Raw genomic sequence first — 22418 nt, forward strand, 5'->3', positions numbered from 1 at the left:
GAAGCAATTTGAAGAGAGCTCTCCTGCAGCCTGGGTGTGCGCGTTGGGGGATAGTGCTGAGGGGCTCCCTCACTCTTGCCTTTTGAAGTTGTTCCACTTGATTTAACTGTTCTTCAGGCCAGGCCAAAAGTCAGACTCGCTCTATAGTCTGGGGTTAGGGTACTAGCTTGGGCTGTAGGAGAGGCTGGCTCAAATCCCGGGAGTTTGCACAGGGATTTCCTGCCTCCTCGGTGATTGCCCTTTGGGGTGTGACATCCAGGTCTGAGCCCCCTCCCTTTCTCAGGAGGCCATTGTCACCTTGGGACAGAGAGGGGATTCAGACAGGGCTTGCCCATCTCTGACTTTCCCTGAGAGGTGGGAGCCCCCAGTTCACACCCCTCAGCAGAGAAGGGGAGTGACCTGGGCTCTGCCACAGCCTGCGTGTGTATCCTATCCACTGGGGACAAGAGAGGGATTTGGGTCTTTTGTATGGCCACCATTACTCATTAATTAAACCAGCAAGAGCTGCTCTGTATAGTCCACTGTCAATTTACAAGGGCCTGCACCTCAGGCACCAGACCCCCTCCACTGAGGCAGACGGGGGATTTGAACCAGGGTCACTCACATCCCAGAGAAGTGCCCATGGAGGCAAGCTTTAGCCCAGTTATTATGTACACCTCTACCTCGATATAACGCTGTCCTCAGGAGCCAAAAAATCTTACTGCGTTATAGGTGAAACCACGTTATATCGAACTTGCTTTGATCCGCCGGAGTGCGCAGCCCCCCCCCTCCACCCCCCCCGGAGCGCTGCTTTACCGCGTTATATCCAAATTCATGTTATATCGGGTGGCGTTATATCGGGGTAGAGGTGTAGTTAAAGTGGACCAGTGTCAATGGAAAAGACTGAGGGAGCCCCGCGTCAGAATACCTCCCAGCCCAGCAATTACACCCTTCACTTGAGAGGTTAGACAGCAATGTTCAAATCCCATCTCAACCAGCAACTCACTGATCTGGGGGGAGGTACCTAAAACCACTGGACGACTGGGACTGCCCCAATTATCATTTAATGAAGGTGGACCAGCTTCAACAGGAGAGACTGTGGGAGCGCCCAGCTCAGAATACCTCCCCCTCTGGCACTTAGGCCATTCACTTAAAAGGTTAAAGCTCAATGCTTATGGGGATGGAGGGGGAGGGATTTTACCTGCTGGGTTTGTGTTCAGAATTGTCTGATGGTTCTGGACAGAAAAAGAAACTGGTACCGGGCAGAGAAACCGGCTGACTCAAACCCACCTGGGGACAAGCTTTAACCCTCTCTCAGCAGAAGCTTTATTGAGGCAAAGAAGCACTGAACTGATTTTACAAAGGAAAGCCATGACAATGGTGTGTATAGAGGTGCAGGGCTGAGAGGGTTAATGTCTCCGGTGCAAGGGGCTTGGCTCCTGGCGAGAACTCCCCCCACCCCCGACAGGGCACTGGGCAGGAAGCCTCTTTCCAGACAGTCCAGGCAGCTCTGGAATTGGAAAGAAATAATAGAAAGAGTTAAATCAGCCGGGCAGTAGATACCTGCAGACTAGTTCTCAGCTCAGGGCTGCGCCCCCTGCTGGTGCATGCGGCACTCCTCTTGCACAAACACACACAGATAGGCCACACCTACCGGGCAATCCCATTCTCTGCCCGTTGAGCCATCTGATTGGCTGAGAAGTTTTCGTCCCAGGTTGCCGCTGCACTGTGTGGATGTCAATACTGTTTCCTCACATTGGATCAGATCCAAAAAGGTTTGTGCCACCTGGATCCTTTCCCCTCCACCCCCACCCCACGTCCTGGCCTTGGACTTAAACAGCAGCGCTGTGAGCAGGTACCTCTCCCAAACTGCTCTACAGATACAGCCCACGCAGCAGGTAGAGTCCAGCCCCAACCCTTCCCTGGGGTTTGGCTTTGTTACCTACAAAATAGATACGTGCATAAAGCTCAGACTTAGACATTCTCCGCAGGCGGGGAAGCTCCTAGGACTCCTCTCTCTAGGCTGCTCAGTCCACACCCTAGATCCTCTGCCTCCCAGAGAATCCCTCCCATTTCCCTTATGTCCCAGTGGGGTACTGAGCCTCCTGCCCCAGGGAGTCAGCAGAGCCCACTTAACCCTTTCCTAGCAGGATGGACACCTGCCAATGGTGCAGTGCATCAGGCATCACTGCCAGCCTGATACACCATACAGCCCTGCTATCCACGCTGCCTCCCACTCCCCGCTGCTCTCCCTCTGTTCCACGTACCTGCAGCTACAGCTCGTCATCGTCACCTTGTCTAAGGAAACAGACGGAAAAGAGAGAGAAAGTAGCATCAGCACGAGCCAAAGCAGACAAGGGGAAAGTGAATGTCTCCGGCCCTCGAACCATCTACAGACTCCCACTAAAGAGAAGACATGGGCTGACTGACTTGGACGATTTAAAAGAACACCAACCTTCTTCTCTTCTTTGCTCCGCAGCGGAACCGCCGACCTGGAAACAAGGGAAAGCGTCTGAGGCCTCCTTCGCCTTGGCTGTGCTGGTCCTCCCCATCTCGGTGCTCCCTGGCCCCACCCCGGTGCTCCCTGGCCCTCCCCACCTTGGTGCTCCCTGGCCCCACCCTGGTGCTCCCTGGCCGACACGCCCCCTCACTGCTCTCAGGCTTCCACCCACCTTCTGCTGCTCCTCTCTCTTTGATACAATAACCCTGCTGTCTCTGTGGGGCAAAGAGCCCCTCCCCTGCAGCCTCTGCCTCCTCAACTCGGCATGGCCTCTGCAGCCATCGCATAGGGACCAAGGCCACCCCACCCACAGTGGTGGGAACTCTAGGCACAGCCCTGGTTCAGCAGGCACACCGGAGTCTGGCTTGGGGTCCCCGAAGCTGTGGGGCCAGCCAGCCCTCGGGCACTGGGGGTGGGTGGGGTCAGAACCGTGCCCGTCTCTGGACTGACCCCTAGCTTTGTTTTCGAGCCACCAGGTCTTGGTTTAGTGATGTAGTTATTTTCCTCCTTGTTTGACTCCCGTGCCGCCTGCCCCTGCCCAGCCGGGTGGGAGGTGCACTCTGGGAATGTGCTCTGGGCTCTCCCTCACCGTCCTGTGGGTGCTAATGGGACATTTCAGCCTCCTTGAGCTCTCTGAACAAACGCCCTGTTCAGCCAAAGGTCCCCACAAGGCCCAGCCAAGCATGGACACCAGCTGAGAGAGCCAAGGCTGCCTGCCTGCTGGGAGTGCCCTGAGCACAGCTATAGAGAGCCGCCGTGCGTCTGGAACCCACATGGAATACGCTGTTATTCCCATCTGCAGAGTGCGCAGCGTTTGGGGTTAGTGGGTGAGACGCATGGCGTAGGTTATTAAAGAGTCCATGGCACTTTGCACAGAGGCCAGGAGGCTGACCCAGTCCTTCTGGCCGAACTCCACCCCAGGTAGTTCCACTCTGCGTCTCTCTCGAAACTGCTACTGCAGTTTCAAGTGCATACAATTTTCTCCTCCCCTTTCTTCCCGATAGTGTTGTGCACTGTTAAATGTCTATTGTGTTTCATCCCGGAGCTGGCTGCATGTCAGCAGTGGGCAAAGTGTCTAGGTTTGCAAAACAGCCCAGCATGTTGGGTCACCAGGGAGTCTGCAGGAGTGGAGCCCTTTGGAAAACCTGGTTTCTGCCTCTAGAAATGTCAGATTTTGTTGCTCCCATTTTTAATTGGTGACCTTTTCACCCTGAGCCTTAAAGCTGGCAGGAAAATGCAAAATTGCTTCTGCAAATATTTGCACAATCTCCTCCCCACCCCACCCCCATTTTCTGTTGGAATCTTGCCTTGATGGAAATTTTCCTACCAGCTTCTACTAAAGATTAACACGCACCCAAATCTGCATCTAAGTTCTGAGCCAGGTACCCAGCCTCTGGCCCCCGGCTCAGTGGGGCCTCCTGCAGCGAGAACAAAGCAGAGAGGAGATATGGGAGACAGAGACCATTGTTCTCACTGATGTCCAAGCCCAGGGCGGAGCGAGGGGCGGGGAGGCCAGGTTAAACATTTCAGGGAAAGTTGAAGCTCTAAGCGTAGCTGACAGATCATGGAACTGCTGTTGCTGGGGTTCTTCAGGGCTAAGCCTAGGCCCCTCTGCCATGCATGTTAGCAGGACCTTCCGGCCCCCAGGCTGTGACACACACAAAGCACAGATGCACCCTCCCCTCCCTTCCCGTGAACTGGGCAGCCCCATGCAGCACAGTGGTGGGGAGCAGAGAAGAGCCCCCACGCGACCCCAGCCTTTGGGGTGGTGGGAGACCGGTCTGCAGCCCCCCACTAGTGACACTTACTGAGAATGATGAGGAGTCCGAACACGAAAGCCACCACGGCGAAGATCAGCCCCCCATTCCGAATGGTCTCGTAATCTCGGAACGAGAGAGAGACACCTGTTAGCCTGGCGGAGCAAAGGGAGCTGGGCTGGGGGAGGGGAGAGTCGCATCTCACCGAGCTCTGAAGCTCTTGGGTGAGCAAGAGTGATCATCTACCGCTGGGGCGGCCCAGGCCTTCACCGCAGCTCCAGCACCAACAGCAGCTGGGCTTGGGCTGCTGCCTTCGAACAGCGCCGTGAAGGGCTTTGCTTCTGACTCCCCGTGCCACGCAGCTGGGTGTCAGGCCCCCCCGGGCCCTCTGTGAGACGTGTGTGACATGTATGCGTGCCACCAAAGGCATCAAACGCAGCTACCCACAGCTCACAGAGCTGTGCCCCTGGCTACGGGATGGTTACTGGGGCTGGCGCTGCCTACAGATCCAGGGGCTAACCACAGGGCAGAAGGTTGGCCTGGGGCTAAGGGCCATGGCGAGATCTGGGCTCAATCCTTGGCCCATCCCAGACTCCCTGTGTGACCGGGAGCGAGTCACTGAATCTGCCTCAGTTCCCTGCCAGCACCCAGGGGCCAACAGCCCTCCCGCTCCGTCCTATTGACACCGGGCAGGGGCCGTCTCTTCCAGGGTGTTTGGAGCACAGGCGGACCCGTACCCCTGGACAAAGAATTACAGACCAAAGGCCGGGGTAGCCAGGGCCTCGTGGGAGGGCGCAGAGGAGAGTCTTACCGTAGGTGAACTTGTCAGGCACCTGCTCTGGGACGATCTCTGGAAGAAGAGTGAGCAGGTCAGTGAGGAGCCGGTGGGGTCCCAAAGCTGTTGGTGTATCGTAGCTCCACGACACGAGGCAGCGGCTGTGGAACGGGCTCCCCGCACCCCAGACTCTGAGCCTAGCTGCCCCGGGGAGGGCATGTCTCCTGAACAGTGCCCAGGGCTCCAGGGGAGAGCTGGGGAAACAGCTGATCCGTCCCTGCCCATGGCAGCCAAGGAGAGCCTTCGGGGCATGGTGATCCCAGGCCACAGCCGCCACATTCTGACTGGCTGATGGTGAAGCCCTGTGGGATCTCGTGGGGCTGCTGGCAGTGGAGACTGGGAATGCCGGGGATAGACCCTACCCTAGCCCATGAGACCAGCTCCCAGTGGCTTCCACAGCTACCATGACACACCGGCCCCAAATTCACTGCGTCCAAGTGCCAGAGAGTCTGCGAGTCCCGTGTACCTCCCCTCCCTCTGTCCACTTGCCCCAGGTCAATGTGGGTATGATTCATTTTCAACAGCATGTTTCAAAATCTACCCTTCAGCTTAGACCTGAAGCCCCCTTTCCCCCCAACCCCCCCATTATTCCAGCCCTTTCTCTTCCCCCAACGCCCCGCCCCCCATTATTCCAGCCCTTTCTCTTCCCCCCAACCCCTCCCCCATTATTCCAGCCCTTTCTCTCCTGAACATGTGTGCCAATGCACTTCCTCTCTGACCCACAGGCCCTCCCTGCTAGTCCAGTCCTCGGTCTCCCAAACAGATCTGCTCTGCAAGCCTACAGTCACAGATCACCACAACCTGCTCCGAACGGACAGATTGTAACTGTTGCTGCTTGCCAGGCATCTGCACAGCCCAGCGCCCTGGGCACTGGGCGCGGCGTCTTGGGGGAGTCGTAAAACCTAGCAGGGTCCCTGGTCCCCAGAGAGAGCTCTGTGCGGGGAACAGGCCGTGAGGGCAATGGAGAATGGAGCAGGGGTGGAGTAAGGACACGGTTGATTTCACAGACTACGTGCTCCTTGGGGAGCATGACTGGCTTTCCAAAGAGTCCTCAGGAAACTGCTATTTTTTTCAGACCATTTTCCATCACGGGAAGCAGCTAGAGGCAGGTTGGATTCCATGTCCCTGGGATTTGGGGGGGAAATTGGTTTCCAGAGTCAAACTTCCTGGGTGGATCCAAACACCCCTTAAACTTTGGGCAAGTTCCAATCTCGACCGGGTCTAAAGCAACGTGTTCAGGAGGAGGAGGAGGAAAAGGTTAACCTGCGTAGAATTACACAGCTGCCACCAGTCACTGGCACATTCAATATTCACCTTCTAACCTGCCTTTCCAACTCAATTATTTCTCACGCACGCGGAGGGGACTGTGGAGCACTGGGTAGAAAACAGCCAACAACTCAGACTCTTATTCATCTGCCTACCACCACCTTGCCTTTTACAGTGCTGGCTTTGTTTGTAGGTGGGGCCGGGGGGGCTTGTTAATCACTGCATTCCAAACAGGGCACATGGGGGTTGGGGGAATAAGACAGAAAAAGAGAGATGAAAAGGAAAGTGCTAGAATTGTCACAGATTCAAATCTCCATTTTAACCATGGGCAGATTTACTGGTTAGCCTGTGTCCCTCTGAATGGCTCCAGGGTGTCTAGGAACCTGTGTTTGCACAAATCAGCCACCACTTGTGGGTGTTACATCACCGACACCCAGGTTTCACACAGTGCCCGCTTGCAATCTGACCCTGACCCCCGACGGCAATTCCCACTCCCTTCGGTGAAATGGCAGAGCTCAGCTGACCTGCCGACTGCCCAGTAGCACAGCACAGGAACGACTGCTTTCTGCTCAGCTGCGCTGACCCACTCATTCTGTCCCTGTGCCGCTCTTCTCTGCGCGGTCCCCTTCACTTGCCACAGAGTCCTATGGTGAGAACAACTGGGAAGGGAAAATCCCTCTAGAAAATACTGACCCTTCCTAGAACTACTGCTCCCTCTGCCGACCGAGGGCAAAACTCTTGGGGTTATGTGAGCATCTCTCCTGAATCCTTAGGGGGTTTCCAGAGCCCTCTTTCCATGTGAGAGGATGAGATCACTCCAAGCACTAGGAAAAGGCATCTAAAAGCATCAGCCCAAATCTGCCCACCTGAGAGCCTAATGGCCGGCTCCTGAGGCCCTGCGAAGGCTCCACCCGCAGAGCAGCCTGTGCTCGGCGCCTTTGACAATCAAACCACTCTGCTGATTTAGATGTCTAACCGGGGCTTTAGGCCCCCACGTCTAAGAGCACTGGGAACGCTTCCCTGCTAAAGGAGCATTCACGTCTGTCTGCCTGCCTAAGCACAGAGCGCTGTCTGCCTGCCACGCCTGCCAGCAAAGCCTAAACGCCAGTTGCAGAGAGGGTGAATGAATGGCGGCGCGCTCCCCGTGCTCCCAGGTACAGCCTGGCAGAGCACAGCCTGCCTCCGACAGTCCCTGGGAGCTGAAGAGCAGCGAGACCCTTACCGTCAGCCATCTTCCCAGCGAGCCGTCCAGTGGGTGCCTTGGTCTGGGCGTGTGTACCACCGGGAAAGCACATTAATGGGGGGGCGGGGGACAAACGTCATTAAACATTAACGGCCTCAGTGTAATGTTTATCCCAGTCACAAGGTGAGGCACATGGCCCAGACCCAGGTTTTGGAAACATCAGACACCTTGAGGGGCAAAGGAAAGAACAACCCCCTGCAACCAGCTCTCTCCAGTTCACACGGAGAGCAGGGGCTGAGCCAGATGCATCCTCAGCCTGTTTGAAAGGTCAATGGAGTTCAGCGAGGGGCATCTCGGCTCTGACAGCCTCAGCAGGGAGAGGGGAAGGGCTGATAACCAATTAGGGCACTTTTCATTCTCCAGGTGCTTGGCAACCTTCCTACCCAGCCCCCACAAGCTCTGCCTGCTGGGTCCTGTCATTATCTCCATGTTGCGGTGGGAAACTGAGGCACGGGGAAGGGACTTGGCCAAGGTCACCCAGTGAGGCAGAGCTGTGGGATTTCCTGGCTCCGGCCCTTGGCTCTGATCCCTTGATCATGTCTCTTGGCTGGCTACTGGCTAGCAACATAGGAGGGGAAGGGAAATCCTACCCCACCACCACACTGGCAGCTTGGCAGGGAGAGAGGGGTCCCACTAAGGCCAGGCCAGAGTTCAGCATTGCTTGGCCCTTCTGCAGGCCCAGCCTCTGAGCTGCTGATGGAGCAGCCTGCCCCAGTCCCAGTCCTTCGGAGAGGATACAGTAGAACCTCAGAGTTATGAACACCAGAAAGTTACAAACTGACCAGTTAGCCGCACACCTCATTTGGAACTGGAAGTACACAATCAGGCAGCAGTCCAGTCCATGCCATTGGTTTTGCCAATGCTGTCTGCATACGCAGATCGCTTCGCGCTGACTCCTCTCCCCCCCAGGTCTGTAAACCTCCCCTCTCCCCAGCAGCCAGAGGCTAAATGCTGAGCAGTCTGTTAAGTGCAGTTTGTTCTGTTCTGGCAATCAGTGACCAGCAAGTCACGCATCCCAGCCGATTACTGTTATGGTGCTTACAGAGTGGAACCTGCCCCAGGGAAAAAACAACGAGGAGTCCTGGTGGCACCTTAGAGACTAACAAATTTATTTGGGCATAAGCTTTCGTGGGCTAAAATTTTCACTCCATGCATCTGATGAAGAGGGTTTTAGCCCACGAAACCTTATGCCCAATAAATGTGTTAGTCTTTAAGGTGCCACAAGGACTCCTTGTTGTTTTTGCTGATACAGACTAACACGGCTACCCCTCTGAAACCTACCCCAGGGAGTTCTTTCTGCACCCGATTCCCAGAGCCCCCAGGGAACACACCCTGACACCACCATGCTGGGCAGCAGTGGAAGAACCTAGCCAGCTAGCTGAATAGCCTGACAAACACCGTCCTAGGCCAGCTCTGAGGGTATGTCTACACTACAGGATTAATCCGAATTTAGATAATTCGAATTTGGGAAACAGGTTGTATAAATTCGATTGTGCGCGGCCACACTAAGCACCTTAATTCGGTTTTAAACCACATTAATTCGGTGGTGTGCGGCCACACTACCCCATTAACTTAAACACAGTAATTCGGTGGTGTGCGTCCACACTAACCCTAATTCGAATTAACAAAATCGATTTAGGCTCTACTCCGTTCGTCGAGGTGGAGTACAGAAATCGATTTAAAGGGCCCTTTAATTCGAATTAACTGGCTCTGTAGTGTGGACGGGTGAAGGGTTAATTCGGATTAAGGCAGCTAAATCCGAATTAAAGTCCTAGTGTAGACCAGGCCTGAGAATCTAATCAGCTCTAATTACAGCCTCAGTGATACCAAGGTCTCACACTAAAACCCTGGCCCTGAGGAACTGCTGGGGCGCATTTCAGAATGTTTGTCCTTGTCATAAAATGGTTTCTCCTTCTGTTTTGCATAAGCAAGAAGCAATAGTTGCAGTGAGGGGGTGGGAGGACAGCATGTCTGTCTGTCTGGGGATTTATGCCAGGTGCTGATCAGCACAGGGTCTGAGTGCCAGGGTTACAGGCTATTTACTGACACCAGGTCTATTGTTTGTCTCTTTAAAGCAGACCGAGGTATGACCCCTGGAATTCGGGTCTTAGCATCATTGGCTGGAGACAGCCTCAAATCAAGCCCAAATCTGAATCCTACTTCTGGAACGCTGTCTGCCTGCCAGCAAAGCCTAAACGCCAGTTGCAGAGAGGGTGAATGAATGGCAGCGCGCTCCCCGTGCTTAAACATTAACGGCCTCAGTGTAATGGAAATCTGAATCCTACTTCTGTGGCTTGCATCAGCCCCTGGCTGTAGTGCACACCATGCAGCAGACCCCGTTTGTCCCAATAAAGGAAGACCTAGGAGGAATGACTGAAATTTGTGAGTTAGTGAACAAACCACACCCCTCGACCCCCAAGAATGATGCCGCAGGAGTTGGACTGGTGCAGGTTAGCTTTAACTAAACCAGCGTGACCCAAGAACCTCTGGATGGTAACTTGCAGAGCGCACTGGGGTATAACGGGGTGCAGGGATCTCCTTGCTTCACCCCAAGAACATCCTGTAATGTGCCTAGAAAAAGCCTGTGTCACACTAATCATTATAACCATTGTGAGATGCATGTACAGAGATATGGTTACATACTTACTAAACAGCAACAGCATGTTCTCTAGGGCACGCATCTCTTGAGATAAACTGGGGGAGGGGGGCACTGCTCTCCAGGGTAGATCATTGTGTATTGTTTGTCATACAATAGGGGTCTATTAACATACTAAGTCAAATGTTAATGAAGAGCTGGTGGAGGCTTGAGAAGGAAACTAACAGGAAGAAGTAAACAGCAGGGGGCAGAGGGACCCTATCTTGACATGAACCCAAAGGCTTGTTCTGGTATTTTTAGGGGCACAAAGATACACCCTAGCATCCTTCACCTGGGACGCGAATGGACAGAGAATTTGCTTCATGCAAAGGGGGATCTCAGCCTGGCTTGGCTGAAAGCGCTGGAGAGACCTTTGGGTGAGATGTGCTTCCTCAGACCAGAGGAGTCCTTGTTCGTACCATTTAGGCTTTAGCATGTGCCGTGATGTTGTGTCTTTTTGTTTTGGAATGGAACTCAAGTGCAGTATGGGATACAGGAGCGGCTGGCTAAGGTGAAACTGGTAAATGACAAGACACTGTTCCTTGGGGAATAGAGCAGCTGGGATTTCTGTGGTTATCCAGCGACCGAGTAGGGGCTGGATACCACCAGGGGACACTTTGAAGGGACAAAGGAGTTGAAGTGCATCTATTGTCAACCTCCCAGGCATAGACAGGACAGGTGTAGCCCAGAGGAGAGTGCGTGAGTGACTGACAGGCTGGCTGTGTTAGGGAATTAACACCCAGCAAGATTCCCTTGCGCTGGTGGCAGGTAATAACAAGGAAGCTCACAGCCCTGCGTGCCTTGAGAAGCATCACAGCTAGTGCTTGGCATGTCTTGGAGCATCCTACAGCCCCTGGAATGAGAGAGCTCCCTCCAGCACCAGCCCTGCTGGGTGGCTGCCAGCTTTAGCCACCCACCTCCTCATCCACTGGCAAAGTGAGGTTCTGCTCCACATCATGCCAAGCACTTACCATCTGCTCCACTTCATCACAGCTCCGTTCCCTGAGGAACAGGCTTCAGTGGGCTCTGGGCCTCTGCACTGGTGGATCCCCAATATAACGGGTGGGAGAGGCTGTCACTTGGGGACAAAAACTCACAGGTGCAAATGTGCTGCCCTGTATTGCTCCAGCCTGTTCTGCCCCTGTAGCACCCACCTCCCTCTCTGACCCGGCTCACTAACTCTCTGGGTGCAAGAATCTCCCCCTCTGCAGCAGACCCTGTGACACAGCCTCCCTGTTCTCACTGCCACATGCACACACTCCCGCTCTGTTTTCAACTCTCATTTCAGACCACATCTCCTCTGGCCTAGACCTCCCCCTCCCATCCCTGCGTGCACGCACACACACACACACACACACACACACACACACACACTTTCTGACTTGACTTTGCAGCCTGTTTAACTCTGTGACGCAGCTGGGATTTACAGTTTTTGGAAAGGGGGGGGAATAGGAAACTGAGATGTACTGACCAAACCCCGGTTCTTATTGCACAGCTTCAATAGTGCAAAGTGGCTGGCTTGCCACACACACACACTTCTGAAAGTCTCTGGGTATTGTTAAAATTGCTGCAGAAAATGGGGCCATTGAAAGGTGACTTGGAAAGATTCCCTCCTCCTAGCACAAAACTGATTTTATCGCCTGTCATTGGACAGGAAACACAGTCAGCTCTAACAAAGCCCGGCTGTCCCCCCTGGTGCCTCACCAGTTGAGCACAGGCATCGTTTGCTATTTGCACTGGTCACTCACAGGGCTGTAGCAAATGGGCACTAAAACACAGCTGAGCAGCAGGGGCAGCTTCCCACAGTTTCTTCTGCTACAAGCTTCAAGGGGAGGAACCCTGTCCCCTGGCTGACATTAGCAAGAAGCTGGCTCAGAGGTTCTACAGATCACACTCACACACACACACACACACACACACGCTTTGCAGCTTGAGCCCGTCTCAGAAAGGGCACAGTCCTCTTCCTCGTAACTAAAGCTGTCTCTACACTGCACACCTTACAGCAGCCTAGCTGTGCCTCTACAACCATGCTCTCTCCTGCCAACAAAATAAAACCACCCCCAAGGAGGGGCAGTAGCTTTGTGTGCTGTCCACACCGGTGCTTTTCATCAGTCAAACTTTTGTCGATCGGGGGTGTTTTTTCACACCCCTAACCGGCAAAAATTTTACTGACGGAAGTGCAATGCAGACATAGCCTAAAAAAGCTGAAAGGGAATGAAAAAAGAACGTGAAATCTTACAGAGCTCCCCAGCCTGGGCGAAGCAGCAGCCAGAGGGTGCAGCAGAGACAATGCAAGGGCAGATTAAGGCAGACCAGGGCCAGGAGCCAGCAAACCCTCCACTCTTCTTCAGGCTTCTCGCAGCCCAACCATTCCCAGCCCTGATTCTTCCTTCCAAGCTCCCTTCACAAGCTCAGCAATGCTGCCCTGCCTCAAGCTGATGGCGAAGTTCAGGATCCCCTGGGGCCCAGAGACCCCTGGAGTAAACAGCACACCCCTGGTTTCAGTGCAGCACGATCAGGCCCCATAGCTGCCCTAGTGCACAGACTGCAGGACCTACCGGCCAGCTGAAAGCACGCTCCGCTACTCCAGAGCTAGCCCCACACCGTCACTCAGTGCTTGGGGACGTCTTGGCAGGTGCATGACACCCAATTCCATGCATGCTCCGTCGGCTGCCTGCACCGTGGGGGATTGGGATTCAGCTGGTTGGTCAATGGTGACCTCGCCCTGTGCCCCCAAAAGCAGACAGACAAATATTCCCTTCATTAGCCAGTACTTACAGTGTGATCCATAGGGCTTCATCAGTTCCCCCACAGCTCTTCACTGACCTCCAGGACAGAGAGGGGTGACTCTGGTGGAGCTCTGCTCACGATGAGGTGGGGCAATAGACACTTCGCTGGTACATGGTGGGGGGGGGGCGGGGGGAGGGACCTTTTCCTCCATCGCTTCCATCTGGCCGTGGGTTCATGCAGATTGTTAAACAGCCTGGCCATGTCTGGGGCCTTTCCTCACTCCCTCTGCAGGCAGTCGGCTCAGTGAGCATATCTGGCTTTGCACGCAGAGCCTGGCCCTTTGGCTTTCTCTCCCGGTCACTCCACTCACAGCCAGGATAGTGCCGGAGGCGTTGGGGGTTTAACCATTTCCTGACAGAGGAGCTGGCTAAAAGTTGAGACACTTGGAGACAGAACAGGACCATTGTCCATTGGAATTCACCAAGGTCAGACCAAGCCATCCCTGGGTTTCTGCACTGCCCGCCTTGGCTCGTGTCTGGCCCTGCACGCTGCACCGGAGAGCTACAGGACGAGAGGTGGCTTTTCAGTCCTCTCCATCATCACATTCACCCTTTAACTGCCTCCAACATTCACCAGGAACCCTGGGGAAACCCAGCTTTCCCCTCTGTTCTCATCTGCCTTTGTCATTCTACACCTTACGAGCGGGTGTTGCTTTGTTCCCCCGCTTTCCTGTATTACAGGAGTAACCGCTTCCAGGCTGGTCTGATCCTTCCCCAGACAGGCAGGAGCTGGTCCTGGGCTGTGGATCAAGCCGCTAGCCTGTTGAGATGGGCCTGGGAGTGCCCAGTCCTGGAGGCCCGGCCCACAGCAGGAGTGTCCCTTTGATCCCGCTGTAGATCAGCCCAGTAAAGGAAGGAGAGCGCCATACAGCAGAATCCCTCGCCCCCTGTCCCGCGCACACTGGAGGTGGATCTGAGGCCCCTGGAAAACCTGCTCCTGTTGCAGCTGAGTGAAGCTCAGCTGAAGGGAGAGAGGTGGCGAATGCACTCTGCTGCCTCGGCCACTCTCTCTGCTGCAGATACTCAGCTCTGCCGGGTGGAGAATAAACCTACCAGGCCCTGTTGGTGCTCTGCCCACCGGCGGGTCTCAAAGCGCTTTACAAACGTAGCGCAGGGAATCGATGTGATTCGCCCAATGCCGCACAGCAGGCCAGCAGCAGACTTGGGAATAGAAGCCAGGAGTCCTGACTCCCGGTCCTGTGGTCTAACCACAGACCGGCACCACATGCCCGTACAAAAGGCGCAAGCGTCTCCAGGCTGCGGCTGTCATACTGAACTGAGCGGTGCGTCCTTCAGAACGACCACGTCAGCAGAACAGCAGCTGCCTGGTGTTTAGAGAACATCCTCTCTCTCCACTGGGAATTGAGAGTCCCCCAGTCTCAGGTCCAGGGGAGCCCGCTGGCTGGGAGGCTGCCATTCCCTGCTGCCTTTCAGAGTCAGTAGCTCTCTGCAAGAGCTGCTGAGGCCCATGAAAATGCCCTAGGACCTTTAGATGGCCAGCGTCTAGCTGTGCCTGTGCTAAGAGCATAGGCAGTGTTGCCTTCGCCACTCCAGATCAGGTGCAGCCCACTTTCACCCAACTCGTGAGCATGAGGAAAACGCGACCAAACTCAGACATACCCAGCAGATGAAGCTGCACGTCCAACCTAGCAGCCCAGCTGCAGGATGAAATTAGCGTCAATTATGCTTTGGTTCCAGCAAGAATTCAATGCACGCCCAGTCAGCACGCAATGTGGTGTTAATTGGAAAGGTTGGCTGCCGCCAGTGAGCCCTGACTCAGGGGAGAGCCACAGCAGGAGCAAACACAGTAACTCACCCCCTGGAATCCACCTGCTCCCGAGCGGTGTGTGTGCTAGCTACGGCGCACTGAGCTGTCCCCAAGCCTTGTTCACGCCACGCTGGGCTCCGTCCCCAAGCCTTGCTTGCTCCGTGCTGGGCTCTGTCTCCAAATATTGCTATTTGCATTAAAGGAAACTTCCAAGTGGCCTCTGCATATCGTAAAAAAGGCCCGTCCCCGGGGGGCTGTTTTCTTCAGTATTTTCAAGACTGCTGGAGCAGCGAAGCACAAAAGTCTTGGAAACCCTGAAGTGAAAACAAAACTTTCCAGACATACAGCTTGATCTTTCCTGCCCAATGGGTGACCTGGTAGTTCCGATCTGCTAAGGGGAGAGCCATGAAACGGACGGGAATTTACCGGGGTTTCTGGGTTCGATGAAGGGTGACACTATTTCATCCAAGTAAAATAGGCCCGAGGGAAAATGTCTTTCATGGTTCTGGTGCTTTGATGCAGTGGTGGGAATAATCCATGGTTCTGTCCCCACCTCCACCTCAGACTCAGCCACTGGCTCGCTCTGTGCCTCAGTTTACCCCAGGATAACAGGGTCTGCCTCCTGGAGAAATGGTTGGCTTCATGCATGGCACGTTTGCTAGGAGCATAGAAACCTAAAGCCATTATTCAACAGATAAAAGGCGTCTTTCTTGGCGCTGCCTCTGTCCCTTGGAAGACAATGAAGTCCCTAACCATCCTCCCCTCCCTAGCAGCAGGAACCAGTGGGACGCTACCAGGAGCTAGTCACACACCTGGAAATCTAGCTTTTCCATTCAAATAAGCTAGAATTCCGATTTTGCCATGAGACTCATGGGGAGTCTCTGAAACAACTGGGCATTAAACTACATCCAGCTTCCGCGTGAGGAGGGCAGGGCCTCTGCTGGGGAGGAATAAATAGCTTCCTGCCTGGCACCGTCTGGGCCAGCCCCCCAGAGCAGACACGGACACACTGTACTGTCTGAGAGCCTCGTGACACTGGTACAGCTCTACCCACCGTGAGCTGCTGGGGCCAGCCTGCAACGGAAACATCCTGCAGAGAGATGCTGCCCTCCTCATTGCCTCCACCCAGTACTAGCAAAATCCACTGCCAGGGGGCAGCCCTCATCCCTTAGAAACACTGGCTCCCTATCCCAATGCTTGTGGGGGGGCATGTGACTTGAGCGGAGTTAACTCCACATCTTCCAGGGCCCGGGCAGAGACCAGGGGGGTGAGGTAATAGCTTTTATTGGACCAACTCCTGTTGGTGAGAGAGACAAGCTTTCGAGCTGTCGAGAGCTCTTCTGCAGGGTACACCCATTGCTAACCTCCAGCCTTCACAGATGGTTATATTACCCTCTGCAGCCTGCAGAGACCTCCACCCATGTGCACTCGCACCATCCCCATGCTTAGCTGACTGCGCTGCCTCCCCACGCCTGCCAGGGTTTCAGTCAAAATCGCCCCCTTGTCTTTGCTGCTCTGTCCGGGCCAAGCTGTGCTCAGCCCAGAGCAACGGGAGCAGCACAATGGCCATCCCACGGGAAATTCCAACCGTTAAAAATCAAAACAAACATTTGGCCCAAATTGGGATGAAAAATTGAAATATTGAAATGACCTCAAAACAAAAATTTCCAAAATACTTGGATTCTGAAATGGGTAAACGATGCAGCGCTCCTGAGCAAAACCTTTCGACATTCCAGGATTTCAACCTTTGCCTTTGGTTTGTGGAACTGACCCCAAGCGTCTCACTTCGAATCAGTTCCACATTAAATTGCATTTCCCTGTGGTGGCGCATTGCCCCATGGGAGTGATAATTCAAGTGCCCGATACCCCTATTCTGGACAGTCTACATCTCCCATGATGCACCATGCTGCTTGGTCAGGGGAAGGTTGCACTGCATCCTGGGAAGTTGTAGCTGTGAACTTGAATGATTGTTAAGAGTAACAGTATTTATTATTTGTATTGTGATAACACCTCTGAGCCCCAGTCACGGACCAGCACCCCCCCCCCCCCCCCCACTGCGCTAGGTACAGTGCAAACAGAACAAAAAGACGCCCCATGCCCCAAACCCCTTACCAGCTGGGTCTGGTGCTTTGCTTCCATTCAGGAAAAAGGATTTGGTCCTCCCCTTAGAAATCCCTGCATTATGGTACAAAACAGTTAGAGACTCACTAAGATAGAAATGATATTTTATTCCTTTCCCCCCCTCTTAGTTTCTGGATCACAACACAGAATACAACAGTCCGTTATCACAGCAGCAAGGTTTGCTGATTTAAAATGAAAACACAACAGTTGGTTTTATTTTACAACATTCAAGATTTTGCCATTTTCTACATATACGATTAACTTTTTTTTTTTTTTTATACTGACTGCACACTACAGACACTGAAGTCACTCTGAACATAGAACTCATGGTGTACGTACAGCTAACACTCAGGGGGCGGACTGGGAGGGGTTTTGCTTGTTTGCCTGTTTGGATCAGTAGAATGCCACCAAGAAAAAAAGAACATATTACTGCCTGCTACAGGTTGGACAAAGATAAGGGTCTGAGGTACACAACACACATTCACTCTGCCTCACACTGCGGGACAGGAGGTGCTTCCCATCTCACACACCACTGGAGGAAAACAAAATATTGTGTCCTGAAGTCATGGATCCCAAACAAACCTTCCTTCTGCTCACCTACCCACTCATCTTGGAGCCCAGGGCAGAAGAACTGGGATGGATCAAATTTGGACCTTCTCTCCCTAAATCTCCCTGGAATGGATCTGGACCTACACAGACGTTCTGAAATTTTCATCCCCCTTGAATGTAATTTTATTTCTTTCCCCTTATTTTATCTCACATTGGGTTTGTGCATCTGCCTGGCAAGTACTGGGAATCTTACGAGGTAACCTGACCGCATGAGTTTGCCCCTTGTAATGCATAAGTTACCAGGAAAGGTAGAACTGGGCCATACTCCTGGGTGCTCAGAGGTTTGGATAAGTGACCAGCCTTTGGGAAGTTTTGGGGGGGAAATTCCCCCCGTGTCCTGGGCCAGCACAGAGGCAGGCAACACTTAACTCCTAGTTGCACCTTGAATGCAGCATAGGAAATAAGTGGTGCATCGCCCACCTGCATGGGGGCAGCCTCCATCCTATCCGAGCTGCCCTCCGAGCCCTGGAGGGTCACCCAGCACCATTCAGGGCTCTATTTTCCCTGCAGAGGCAGAGGAGGGTGTTGTACAGCAAGTGGATACTGACAATGTCTAGCTGCTATGGAATTACACATGATATTAATGCCAAGGACTCAACCCCCTGTACCCCACCACAGGGAACGGCAAAGGAATTAACAAAGATGTGGCCACTCACGGTACAGTACTGCTGCGTTTAATCTCCTGCAGTGCTCCCTGGATCCCTTTGCTGGCTTAGACAAATAAGAATTGGCCCTTTAACAGAGACAATTTCTGAGACAAGACCTGTTTAGTCCTCAGAGACAGTCTAACCTCCTCCCCGACCCCTGCAGAGTCTCACAGAACGGAGGAGGGGAGCAGGGTTACTCCCTGCATAGTGTCACTGGACTGGGGCATTTCACTGACTCTTCCCCCAAAGCATTTGATCACATTTAAAAGAACGTCTCCTGGGGGGAGGCGATTTTAGCTGCGAGCTCAGAGAGGAGGGTGCTGCAGCGACAAGCCACATGCTGCAAAGAGAGCTCTCCTGGTTTAAGCCGGCATGAAGGTGCGGTCTGAGAATTAAAAACAATTGGCTTTTCTGCTTTCTCCTCACCAGCAAGGGCCCTTGGGGCCGTGCTCCAGGGGCGCATGATGGTTATGGCTGGTACTGCAAAATGCAACTGCAATCTGCTCCCCAAGGGTCTCTTCCAGCCGTACTGTGTTGTATTTTATCTGCAGATTCAATTTCACCAAAACAAAACTGAAGTGATCCCCGAAGCCCCGTCTAAACTAAAAAAAACACTGCATCATAAGAACCTGCTGCTTGCAATGCTTTGAGCGTGCAACGTTTGTGTTGCACACACGCACACACCAGCCATCCACAGCACAAGCACGGGCTGTAGGGGCTGGCTACCACAACTGGGACGAGGCTTTAGCTGAACCGGTGCCACTGGCCGTGGGTTTCTCACTAGAGCCGCAGGTGCTGCGCTGCCCCCAGTTCAGCAGATCCTGAGCCGGGAGCCAGGATTCAGATTTCAAACTCCCCAAAGCCCAGGAGGGAATCTGGGCCTGGGCTCGGGGTTTGGCCAGCTTAGAAATCTGGATGTGACTTCAGATTCAGATCCGCCCTCCCCTCGTCAAACACGCAGAGTCTGGAGCCGGGGGGTTGGTTTGGACCCATCTCCTGTTCTAACAGATTTCCTGCCCCACCAAGAGAATAAAACACAATCAGCCCAGATGTGAAAATAACACCCCCCTCCCAGCCCCAGTGCAAGAGCCACACAAGGAAAAGCTCCTCCCTACAGTGTCTGATTCCTCTGGGCGCCTCCAACAGCTGGTGTTTGGGGGCAGAGCCAGAAGCAGCATGCTGGCCAACCCTTTAAATCCCTAGGGTTCTGGGTGGCTAAAACCCGAGTGCTGTGCCAGGATCGGAGCACGAAGCAGACTTGGCTCCATGCACCACCAGGCTCTTGCTTTCGGAGTCAAGAGATCCAATAAACACTATTGTTATTAGCTATCTATAGCCCACCATAAATGCACACGGTGCTTTACAAACACTGAAGAGCAGGACTCAGCTCGTCCCAGGACTCAGCTGGGACAATCCCTTCCTTAGTTTGCAGTGTGGCGTATGATCCATGCTCCCAGGTCTGAGAGGCAGCCACCCAAAAACCTCCCCCTCCCCACAGAAAGGACAAGGAACCACGCCCCCAATATGGTGCCGAGCAAAGTGCCACGGGAAGCACATCCTGTCATTCTCACACAGCCACGCACCACTCAACAGCACTAGAAAAATGAAGAGAAACTTACTAATACAACATCGTCAACAGCTAGCCTTAATGGCGATGGTCGTTATACATTAACATTACACATTACTGTAGGCAGACAGTACCGCGCGTGGAGTTTAGTTAGGTTGTTATATAGAGAACCAGTATTAAAGTACAGAGGGTAACACAGACACAGCTTCTTTGCGTCTCCTTAGGAGGACCTGTTGCTGTCATTCTCGCTTTCTTGCAGGTCGCTTGCATTTGTGGTCCAAGCGTCTGTCCTCAGGTCTCTGATCTGTGAGAAGGGAGGACACTGAGTCAGTCTGGCTCCTGCTACTCAACCCCTCATCAGGGAAGCAAGCAGAGGAGACACTAAGAAAAAGCCAAGCATTGCAGATTGCACTTGCTTTGTCTGGCAAAGATTAACTAGAGCACATGCTTGTTCACTCCAGCAGACACTTCTGGGACCCAAATTTACATTTTTCTTTTTTAAAAATCCTGTATTTTGGTGCCACCTTTTCACATCTGCACTTATGCAATCCGAGAACAGGCACAAGGGCATTGACCTGCCCAACCCGTTCCCACTACCCAGCAGAGCAGGATAGTGAACACTCTCAGACAGGGGTTCGCAATCTACCCATCACTGCAACAAAAACATTCAAGGAAAACTCCATCTGGGAGCGGGGAGTCCCTGAGCCGAGAAAGAGGGGAAATGAATCCGATAAATTGTGCTTCGCAAATTCACCCAGCTCTACATAGAACCACTAGGCAATATGGACGGAGCAGCAAGCAGCATGCGCAGCAGGGAGAAGCAAGGAAATGTAAGTCAAGTTACCGGGAGAAGTGCCTGGTTTTGCAGGGTTTGTAATGTCTTAAGAGAGCCCACAAGACCCATCCTGGTATTTGAGGTTCCATCCCAACTTAACCAACTAGAACTCAACGTCCAAATAAATAGCCCCAGCAGAAGGGCCACAGATCTTAACAACATGGCCCCTGGAGCCATTAATTCTAAGCACCCACGTTACCAGAGGCACAAAGCACCTTTCCCTGGTAGCAAAGCACCGCCTGCAGCGTAACTGATCCACCAAGCCGCATGCAGAGCGTACAGCGAACACTCAAAGTCTCCAGAAAGACAATGTGGATTATAAAGTAGGAGGATCATCAGTAAATTAGAGCTCCTAGAGAAGGGAAACCCACTAGCAAGCCCCCCTGTACCCAGTGGCCTTACGGCTTGCATGGTGTTGAGGACGAAGGTCAGGAAGGGACAGAGACATGAACACCAGGGAGCTCCGGCTTGAGGAATGTAAAGTGTCAGCCCTGCCCGGGCAGCGCAGAGGCGGGGAGAGCCACGGCAGGTTACACAGACAATCCGACGTGTCGCTGCACTCCGGAGAGATTGCACGTGCGTGGCTTTATCGTTCACAAATCACACTGCCGCAAATCAGCCCTTTGGGAGGCTGCCTGTGCACCTCCCTTCCACCTCCCCCTTCCGCCGCAGACCGGATCTGAGTGACAACAGGACGCCTGCACCCCAGCCCCAGGGCCGGATCCTGAGCACCACGTCGGGCCCGGTTCGGCTCTCATGCCCATCAGTCTCACCTTCGGTGGATTCACACACATGCACGGGAGACCAGAATCGGGCCCTCGGGTTTTTCTGTAGGCGCCGCACTGGGACTTTGTTTGAGTACAGGCCTCAGGGGCTGGATCCTGGAATGGACCCGATACCGTAGCACAACCGAGTAACATGTAACCCCCCGATTTGTGCTGGAGTCCTGTGCTCCCTGCTCTGTACAAACCGCACCCCCGCCCCACACTATCCTGCTAACATCTAGCGAGGCTCTGACCTCAGCCCCACGCGCGGCGGCCATTAACCCCGCCCGGCACGGAGAAGCAGCACATACGAAACACTGGGTGTGGCTCACCTGATGGCTCTAGCTCAGTTCTCTGCTTTTTGTGCCCCTGTTGCTGCAAAGAAAATGGCAAAACGTCTTTAAAAGTTCAACCAAGCGGCCTCAGCCGCCTGCCCAGCTCCATGCCTGGCAAGCAGCCAGGGCCCATCTTTCAATAAAACACAGCGTGCGCGCCGCAAGAGAACAAGGTCCTTACCGTTTGAGGCAATCAAGTTCTCCACCTGAGCCTCCTCATCCCCAGGGGCTCTGCAACAAGAGATGCACAGTGAGAACTGCGAGGCGCTACCACCTTGCCAGTGCGCGGAGCAGGAGCTTGGACACGGCTAACTGAGTGCCTGAGGCTGGGAGGGGCTGAGCACAGAGACCAGGTGGGCTATGCATGCTCAATGCCTGTTCAGATTAGGCCCTCAGTCTTATGACCCAAACGCACCCCAGTGAAGAAACATAGACTGTCATCCATAACCCCCAAACCAAGAGCCCAGGGCAGGAGCTGGCACGGGTGGGAGCCACAGCAACACGGAGCTATGGGGGCTACAGAGCAGCGGTCAGGGGCGGCTGTGAGCTCTCAGAGCACTGGGGAGGAGATGCTCTCAGTCTGTTGGAGGGAGGTGCGGGGAGAAGAGGATCCGTTGTACAGTGGCTGGCTCTCTTGATTAGCCTAAGTTTGCACCAGCCTCTCTGGGCTTTGCGGGGCCCTATACGAAATAAAGCAGGTTCCCATCGAGCCCCCGGCACACCACTGCACCACCCTGCAATGCGCTGGCTGGTGGGGCCAGGGGACTG

General features: G+C 53.8%; 1 protein-coding gene across 1 annotated transcript in view; it reads right to left on the reverse strand.

Moving 5' to 3' along the window:
• Positions 1 to 1320: 1320 nt before the first annotated feature.
• LOC112111709 (FXYD domain-containing ion transport regulator 6-like) overlaps positions 1321 to 22418 on the reverse strand; it is a 51051-nt gene continuing 29953 nt past the window's right edge. Inside the window, exons 6-12 of the mRNA XM_026657891.2 lie at positions 21832 to 21881; positions 7560 to 7619; positions 5048 to 5086; positions 4288 to 4362; positions 2435 to 2471; positions 2247 to 2277; positions 1321 to 1489 (exon numbers count right to left, since the gene is read on the reverse strand). Of these exons, the coding sequence (XP_026513676.1) occupies positions 2253 to 2277; positions 2435 to 2471; positions 4288 to 4362; positions 5048 to 5086; positions 7560 to 7619; positions 21832 to 21881 (286 nt within the window). The 3' untranslated portion in view covers positions 1321 to 1489; positions 2247 to 2252. The remainder of the gene's footprint in view (positions 1490 to 2246; positions 2278 to 2434; positions 2472 to 4287; positions 4363 to 5047; positions 5087 to 7559; positions 7620 to 21831; positions 21882 to 22418) is intronic.

The sequence above is a fragment of the Terrapene carolina genome, unplaced genomic scaffold (assembly GCF_002925995.2).
Source record: "Terrapene carolina triunguis isolate 2854851 unplaced genomic scaffold, T_m_triunguis-2.0 Scaffold374, whole genome shotgun sequence".
Lineage (NCBI taxonomy): Eukaryota > Metazoa > Chordata > Testudines > Emydidae > Terrapene > Terrapene triunguis.